At 63.1% G+C, this 8,745-nt stretch overlaps 1 protein-coding gene across 7 annotated transcripts in view; it reads left to right on the plus strand.

The window, feature by feature from the left end:
- Positions 1 to 7,155, plus strand: part of MORN1 (MORN repeat containing 1) — a 76,229-nt gene extending 69,074 nt beyond the window's left edge. For 6 of the 7 annotated variants that reach the window (XM_017882459.1, XM_017882463.1, XM_017882464.1 and 3 more), the window contains 2 exons: positions 2,460 to 2,506; positions 6,154 to 7,155. In XM_017882459.1, coding sequence (XP_017737948.1) covers positions 2,460 to 2,506; positions 6,154 to 6,815 — 709 coding nt within the window. In that variant the 3' untranslated portion in view covers positions 6,816 to 7,155. Of the gene's footprint in view, positions 1 to 2,459; positions 2,507 to 5,017; positions 5,335 to 6,153 lie in introns of those variants that run through there. The other variant, XM_017882465.1, reaches the window with a different exon arrangement.
- Positions 7,156 to 8,745: the final 1,590 nt, after the last annotated feature.

Consider the following 8,745-nt stretch of genomic DNA (forward strand, 5'->3'; position numbering starts at 1 on the left):
TGAATCTGCACTGCCTCCTCCCTAGGCCGAGACTCCCGAGCTCCTTCCTGGCTCTGCCTGTGTTTTCCTCAAAGCCCTGGGGGTTCTGTAAAAACTCTCAGGATTCCTGTAATCCTGCTTCTTTCTCTAAGGCTGGCAGCCTGGCAGACTAGTTACTCTCAGTGCTGAATTATGTACCCCGCTTCCCCTCCTTGCTCACACTCCTGTGTCTTACATGGGTCCTGGGGCCTGGCAAGACCCATTCTCCCCACTCGAAATGAAGTCATTTCAAAGTCTTCTTTCATTCTTTTTCACCCAGTTGCTGCCTGTAGGATTTAGGTTTGTCGATGGGTAGGAACCTGGCCAGTCAAGGAGCCCTTGGCTCTCTCCCAGCTCTGGGTGGGCTGTTGACCCCCTTGAGCCACGAAGGACAGGAACTGGCCAGCCACAGAGGACAGGGCGGTGGAAGGAGGCCGTGGGATGGTGCCAGCAGGCTTCCCCAGGCCCATTGGATGGGTGATTCTGGACACAGCCCAGCACACCTGGGGCTTCACACAGAAAGAACGTCTCATCTGGGTGCGGTGGCTCGTGCCAGTAACCCCAACACTTTAGGAGGCCAAGGTGGGAGGATCATTTGAGCCCAGGAGTTTAAGACCAGCCTGGGCAACATAGTGAGACCCCATCCCCACAAAAAAAATTAAAAATTAGCTGGGCATGATGGCATGTGTCTATAGTCTTAGCTACTTGGGAGGTTGAGGCTGCAGTGAGCCATGATCAGGCCACAGCACTCCAGCCTGGGCAACACAGTGAGACCCTGTCTCTATTGCTAAAAAAAAAAAAATTCAACAAAGGCCAGGTGCAGTGATCCCAGGACTTCAGGAGGTGGAGGTGGAAGGATTCTCTTGAGCCCAGGACTTTGAGACCAGCCTGGACAACATAGTGAGACCTCGTCTCTAAAAACTTTTTCAATTAGCTGGGCATAGTGGCACACTCCAGTGGTCCCATGGGCATGGTGGCACACTCCTGTGGTCCCGTGGGCATGGTGGCACACTCCTGTGGTCCCGTGGGCATGGTGGCACACTCCTGTGGTCCCGTGGGCATGGTGGCACACTCCACACTCCTGTGCTCCAAGCTCCTTGGAAGTCTAAGGCGAGGGGGTTCCTTGCTCGAGCCCAGGAGCTGGAGGCTGCAGTGAGCCGTGATTGTGCCGCTCACTCTAGCCTGGGTCTCAGAACAAGACTCTATCTAGAGAAAGAAAGGAGAGACAGACAGAGAGAGAGAGGAAGAAAGAACAAGAGAGAAAAAGAAAAAGGGAAGGAAGGAGGGATGGAGGGAGGAAGGAAAGGAGGGAGAGAGGGAGGGAGGAAAGGAGGGAGGAAGGGAGGGAGGGAGGGAAAGTAAGATGCACTTCTGAAGTGCATCTCCCTGTCCGGGGAGGAGGGTGAGTGTCCACACGGAGCCAGCCCCTTGTCCCTGCAGCAGGAGCATCCGAGGCACCTGCCGGGTGGCCCAGCTTCCCCATGTGCAGGGACTGCCTCCTCCCCAGTGGCTGAACCATGAGGAGCTGCTCACCAGCAAGGCCGGCTGCCGGGGCCTGGTGGGCCGGGCTGGGCGGGAGGTTCCTCCCAGCGTGGGAGCTGCTGTGGGGACAGTGAGGAGGGGTGCAGCGAGGGTCTGGAGGAGGCTCAGGTGCCATGACCATGTCCTTAGGGCCCACCTGCCCCCCTGACCCAGATCCTGCCTGGCCATGGCCCCGCCCCGGCCCACGGGTCCCCCGAGACCCTGTCCAGCAGGAGGAACGGGCCCCTCACTTGTTGCAGATCAGAAACCAAGGTGGGTGGTGGTTCCCCCAAAGACTGCCTCAGGGCAGGAGCTGCACCCCCCAGGGAGCCAGGGCAGTGAGTGTCTCCATGGGGAGGCCTCGGCAGGACCCCGGGCCCCTCCCATCCTCACTGCTACCTCTCCTTTCCCAGCCATGGCGCTCCCAGGTGACACTGGACCTCTGTCCCTCCGAGGGGACACCGTGCCCCTGCCGGGCCTCCTGGCCCCTCTTGCTGAGACTTCTGCTGCTCCTCAGTTGCTCCCTGCAGGCTCCGGCGTCGCTGCCTCTCAGTGGCTTCGGGCCTTTCCCGCCCTTTAGGATCTTCTTGGCTGCACCGGGGAGGCCTCCTCCTTGTCAGAAGCCTGTGGAAATGGGGTTGTCAGTCCCACTCCTGCTCCAAGGCCATAAGCACATCAATAATTTAGACAAAGAGGATTTGCACAGGGCAGCCCACGGGCCCGAGGGGCAGAGAACTGGGTGCAGGCTGCCAGAGGACTCTCCCTATCCTGCCCGTGGCCCCGAGGTGGAGTTTGCAGGCCTCTGCTGTCCTGGGGCCCCGAATGCACCCTGGAGCCACTAGCCCTGGTTCGGGTCAGGGATGCCACATTCTGGGGGCCCAGACAGGGCATTCAGGGACCTCACTGTGTCATCTCCACAGGCCTGAGGGGAGAGCCACGGAGGAGCAGGCCGCGGCAGCATACCCAGGTAGGTGTGCCACTCTCTGGAGAGGCGAGAGACCACAGCCCAGGGCTGGGGGTGGGGTTGGGGGAACTCGGTCCGGGGTCCCCAGAGGCAGGTGGCAGTGGGTGGGGGATTTGGGAGCAGCCGAGCCCTCCCAAGGGCCTGAATGGGAAGGGGCTGGCGGTTTGGGGGCTGGGGACGGTCCAGAAAGATTTGAAGCTGGGCCGACACAGCCCTTGATGTGGGGAATGTCCTAGAAAGGAGGAAGCCATGGGGACAGGGAGCACGGAGGCGCAGAAGCCCTGGGGTCCAAGGGTTGCCAAGGGGAGCTGAGGGGCAGCTGTCGAGGCCCACGGTGGCTGAACCATGAGGAGCTGCACCCCAGCAAGGCCGGCTGCCGGGGCCTGGTGGGCTGGGCTGGGCGGGAGGTTCCTCCCGGCATGTGGGCTGCTATGGGGACAGTGAGGAGGGGTGCAGCGAGGGCCTGGAGGAGGCTCAGGTGCAGACCCTCAGCCGTGGGGCCTCCTCCAGTCGCCCCAGTCCTGGGGCTCAGCCCCACAGCCTAGGCCTGGCATCCCCCTCCAAGCCAGAGGGGCCAAATGCCAGGCACCTCAGCTACACAATGGCTTGGAGCCCTAGCAGGGCCCGAGCACCGCGGCTGACTGGGTGCCTGACGGAGAGCGGAGCCTCTCTGTCCGCTGGGCCAACGTGAATGACCTTCCTCTGGTGTCTCTGGGGTTCTGGCTGGAGAGCCAAAGGCTGGAAGGTCTGGGCCCACCGCTCACTGGGGTCTGGATGCCACCACGGAGCTGCCTCTGGCACAGCGGGAGCAAGCGGAGCCACCCTGGTCATGGGGACGGCACCAGTGCGGCCAGGGCTATAGCCAGCGAGGCCTTGGTGAGGGGTGGGGCCGGAGTCCTGGGCGGTGTCTCCTGGGGTCCCACAGCGGCCCTCACACCGTCGACCAGGCCACCCCGTCCCGGCCATCCCAGGAGGAGTAGGTGGGCGAGGGTGGGGGCGGGACATCACCACATCGACGGCGGCTGGTCCTGGCATCTCTGCACAGCCGCCCGGCCAGGCTTTATGTGCTCAGTGGAGACAGCTCAGGGGGTGAGGAGCGAAGGGAGATCCGACGTGGAGGCCATTTGGGGCTAAGCCATATATGTATGGCCGAGGCCCCGGGTGAGAGCTGGCCCAGGGCTAGATCATGTGGCCATCGAGGCCCTGCCTGCCGTATAGTGGCCACCAGCCAGAGCCCTTCCCGCCCTTCCCATCTGCCGGGACGCTGGTCTCAGGAGTGGGGTCAGATGGGGCCTGTGGCCGGCTCCTCAGCCACTGCCCACTGAGCTCTCGGCCCCCCGGCCAGCGCCTTGGCAGCCGCTGGTATAGCTGGATTCCTGGGAACACCTAGAAACCAGGCTGCTTGGAAACACTGTGGCGTTGCCATGTGGGGCCCTTCCTCCACCCGCCAGGGAGGCTGGCCCTGGTGCCCAGCGCTGTGGCCCACACCCGCCAGGTTGCAGAACGTGTGTCCCCCTGCGAGGCCCCCCAGAACCATGTTTTTTTCTAGAGGAACTGACTCAGGGCCAAGTACATTCCTCCCAGCCCCCGAGGCTCGCTCTTGTCCAGCCCTGGGAACGCACAGGCGGCCGAGCCCTTGGCCTGGCCGGAGGAGGCCGCCGTTCTGCGAAGAGAGCGCTGTTTTCCAGGCCGGCGTCTGGAATGTTGCTCTGCCTTGCGGTGTGAGCCGACTCCTGCCCCCATTTCAGCTGCGGCCGCATTCCTGGTGTGAGCCCGGGCCAGCCGAGGCGCCTTTTCCACTCTCCGGTGCCAGCCCCGGCAGGCTCAGGGGAGGGGAGAGGACGGTTTCTATGGCAACCTCACTTTTTGTTATTTCTTATTTTCTTTTTTATGGTTTCTCCAACTTTGAAGCTCTCCAGACAGTTTACAGACTGTGAAAGGAAAAGTACTTTTCCTTCTCTGCCGAGTCCCCCCAGCAGGGCCGCCCTCCAGCCCCACCCAGAGAGCGCGGGTGTGGGGAAGGGGCCGGGGCGGGGGCTTCGAAAGCAAGTCACACACACCTGCCTTCAGAGCGCTCGTTATTTTTAAAAACAGTTTATAGAGGAAATGAATTATTTTCTTCTAAAAGTAGGAAAGTATTTGCAAAAGAATCCTCCAGGGACCCACAGCCAGGTCAGCGGCAGGGGCTGGAGAGTGGCCGCCGTGTGAGGGTCGTGTCTGTCCTTGCCAGCCTCTGAGTCGGAGGCCGTAGCTGGGCGGTGGCCTGAGGTCAGAGGTGGTTTCCTTTACCCAAAGTTAGTTTATCCACCTATGCTGACTGTGTGTCCAGCACCCCAGGACTGGTCCGGTGGCCGGTGCTGTGGTTACAGTGCCAAGAATCCCAGAACCCGAGCAGAGATGACCAGGGTCAGGGACACAGGAGCCAGTGGGCACACGAGAGTGGGCAGTGGGCTGAGGCCAGGGAGGGCAGGGGACAGGAGCCTGCTGAGGACCAGCCCAGCCCGCCCCTTGCAGGGGAGTACGTGCTCATGATCCATGACGTGACCACTCCGCCATTTCTGGGACGCACACTGCCCCCCGCCTTCAAACACCTGCGGGTCGTAGTGAAGAGGGCTGACCAGCCACCCCACGTCCTGGAAGAAGGCCTGAAGCCTCAAGTGGCTGGCAGGCCCATGGCTGCACCCCAGAGCCACCAGCGCCTCGGTGAGGCCCCGTGTCCACAGGAGGCCACCTCGGTGTGAACGGCAAGAAACTCTGCCTCTGCTTGCGGGACCCTGTCCCCGATTCCCCAGAGCCCTGCGGCTGTTTGAATACAATGCTCAGTGGCAGCTGTGGAGGGCACTGCTCCTTGGGCCCGACGCCCGCAGCGAGGCCCTTTCCACACACCCACATGCTCACGGGTGAGGCCGCAGGACTGGAGCCCGCGTCCTCACTCACTGCCGTGGCCTCCGCTCTGCGCAGAGCCCTGGGAAGCCTGGGGGCTCAGGCGGGACACATGGGGTGACTCGTCTCAAGGCCAGGCTGTGGCAGTCGCCCAGGCACCCTTCGAGGCCAGCATGTCTGTCCCACCCACACTGTTCCCAGGCCCAGCCACGGTCGGTGCCGGAATTCCCTGCCAGGCTGGGGATGGGAAGGAGGGTCTCTGTCTCCCTGCCACAGAGCTCTGCAGTGAAGCCCAGCCAGGCAACCCCCTGGCCTCCGCCTGGCACTACCCACTCCAGGCAATCCTGCCCGCAGGACAGGCTCCCATGGCGAGAGGCAGGAGGCATGCGATCAGCTCTCCTGACCCGGTATCCTGCCTGCCTGACGTCCCCACCCCGCACTGAACAGGGAGGACGGTCAGGGACATTCTACGGCTGCCTCTGGAGGGCCCCTTAGACACTGAGAGGGGCCAGAAGGTCATTGGGGAGGGGGCACTGAGGTGGCCCATGGGCAGCCAGCCACTCAGTCAGCACAGAAGGTGGCGACTGCAGACACCCTGCCTCCTGGCCCCGCCGCGCCTGCTCTGGCCCCTGGCTTCACCCTGCCCACCTGGGGCCTGCACAGCCTGGCTGGTCTCACCCTCTGCCCTCTCAGCGCTGGGCAGGGAGCCAGCCTCCTCAGGCCCTCGCTGTCCCGGCAGCCCCTCAGACCCACCCCTGTTCTTGCAGCCCACCCTCTCAGAAGACCACTGTTTGGAGCCCTGGGGAGGGGAGCGTCCAGGACCCAGCTCCAGCCCTACACCAGGCCCGTGCCCCCGATGTTTCCCTCATGCTGCTGTCCCTGGCCCTCCTACGACTGGCACCGACCTCCTTGCGTTACGGCCCGACCCACCGTCCCACCGTCCAGGCACACTTCCCTGGGAACACACCCACGTCCCGGGCCAGCTGCCACCGGGGCCTCTCTCCAGACCCGCACAGGCAGCTGCTTCTCGGCGGAGGGAGACTGTGGACAGAGGAGCTGTGTTCACAGCAGTGCAGAAACCCGGGGCAGCCCCTGGGCACACGGGGGTGAAGACCCACCCAGAAGCTGGGGTGCTGCACAGTGGGGGAGCCCCGGGAAGCTCTTAGGGAGAGCCTGGTTGGGGCCAGGTCGGGCGCAGCGTGGTGGATGCACCGAAGAAGGCCGGCTGCCCCAGGGCAAAGGGGCGAGCTCAGGGGGCATTGCGGGGAGGAACCAGACCAGATCATGGGATGCTGGGCCCACCATCCTTGGAGGTGACAAGCTGGAGGCAACTGGAGCTGCAGCGAGGGGACCCTTCCTCTACCAGTGCAGAGTGGCCCCAAGGCCCCCTGGTTCTGAGCTCTGCCACTTGGAGGTCGAGCACATGTGAGGGGCTCTGGCATCCCTGAAGTTTCCCCAGACACCCAGGCTTCCATTCCAGGCAGCAACGCAGGCAGCCACCCTCCTGTACCTTCTAGAAGCCCAGACGCGGGGCAAGGCTGCATCTCCCAGCTGTGGCCATCCTCGAGGCTCCCAGAGCCCAGGGCGGCTTCGTCACAGCCATGGCTCCAGCCTCTGGTCCCTGGGGGCCCTGTGAGTGCCCTGCGGTTCTGACACTGTCCCTTGCGCTTGGGGTTGGCTATGCCTGTCAGAGGGGAGGCTCCTGGCGTGCCTGACCTGCCCCAACCTGGGTCACCTGCCTTCCAGGAGGCCAGGCACACATCGGCCAGGCCGGGCCCACAGAGGAGCCCCCGTGAAGGGCAGATGCCACTGCGCCACGCTGGCCCTGATCAACTGCAAGTGAGCGACGCTCACCTGGGTCTGCCCCTTACATTTGGCAAACTGCTTTGTAGCTTTTTTTCGCTTCAGGATGAAACCACATTTGTGTCAGAAGAAAAATAGAAAATGATGTTTCAATTTAGAGAGAAAAAAATTGCTGGGAACATCAGCAGCTGCTGGGTTTCCAGTGTGGGGAGCGGTGTCCTCTGCGATTTAATTCCCAATCAGCAGCCTCAGCTTTCAGAGTCACAAAACCCATGACAGGAAATCCAGGACTGTTTTCTCCACACGGGTGCGGCGGGCGTGGGGGTCTGCACTTCGGGAGGCTCCTTTGTGGCTGACAGGTGCATCTTGCCGTCCATCGAGGCTGACTTTTCGGCAAGCACAGAAGCCCAGAGCCGTCCGCTTCCTTGGTTATCACAGCAAAACCCAGGGCAGGCATCGGTGTCCCCTGGGCTTGCTGCTGGGGCCACTGAGGGCCCAAGAAGGTGGCCAGGTGGCTGCCTGGCCGTGCTCCTCTCCCCATGCCCAACCCACCAGGACAGGCCCTGGGGACCCTGGGAGGGAGCAGAGAGCCGTGGCTTCCTAGGGCTGCCCTGGCGCCTCTCTGGCCAGCATGCCTCAGAGCTAACAGGCAGTCGGCCTTGGAGAGATGCAGCACCTGGGCTTTGCCTGGACTCCCGCCCCAGCCCCACTCACCCTACTCCTCACACCACATCCCAAAGTTAAAATACACACGAAATTTCAATTTTTAAAAACAAAAACAGCTGGGGAGAGAGGCTCTGCGGAGACAGCCTTGTGGCCACAGACACTACTCTGGAGGGCTGGACGTGTGGTGAGGAGCCGGGTGGGAGAGGGAGGGACTGCGGGGAGCAGCGTCCAGAGACCAGGAGTGGCGAGGTGGCCACAGGCCAGGCCTCACCCAGGGACGGTGACCGTCCCCTCAAACTCTGCTTGGACAGCCCACGGTAGGGACAGAGTCCTCGGGACAGGCCACAGAACACAAGGCCTCCCGCGTCCCTTCACCCTGGCTTCTGAGTCTGCCAGTCCCCATGGCCCTGGGGAGGCCACAGAGGCTGGCCCATCTGTCTGGTCCAGCCGACCTCTTGGGCAGAGTCCCAGGACCCTTTGCTGTCTTGGGGTGGGAAGACCCTGGAAGGACCCAGAGCCCCCCACATGTGTCTCCCACCAGCACACGTCCCCGCTCCAGGGTGTGCCCCGCCCCCGTGAAAGTTCTTCCCCATTGCCTGCCCCACGCAGGCCGGAACCAGTCCCCGAGTGCCGAGCCCGGGGCGGGGCCAAGTGGAAGGATGGAGGCCCATGGGCTGACCTCGGCTCGCCTGCCCCTGCTCACTGGGTCTGCGTCTGAGACTGGGCACTGATTCCTGGGCACCGGCCTCACACCTGGCATTGGGGCCTCAGTGACGGCGTGAGTGGACAGACTTACTGCAGGCCGAGCAGTGTCACTGAGCGGAGGGTGCGGGCTGGGGGCAGACATGCTCCCAAAGGCCTTGGCAGCAAGCGGCGGCAGCCCACCGGCC

This window comes from Rhinopithecus bieti, unplaced genomic scaffold (genome assembly GCF_001698545.2).
Source record: "Rhinopithecus bieti isolate Rb0 unplaced genomic scaffold, ASM169854v2 scaffold_13351, whole genome shotgun sequence".
NCBI lineage: Eukaryota > Metazoa > Chordata > Mammalia > Primates > Cercopithecidae > Rhinopithecus > Rhinopithecus bieti.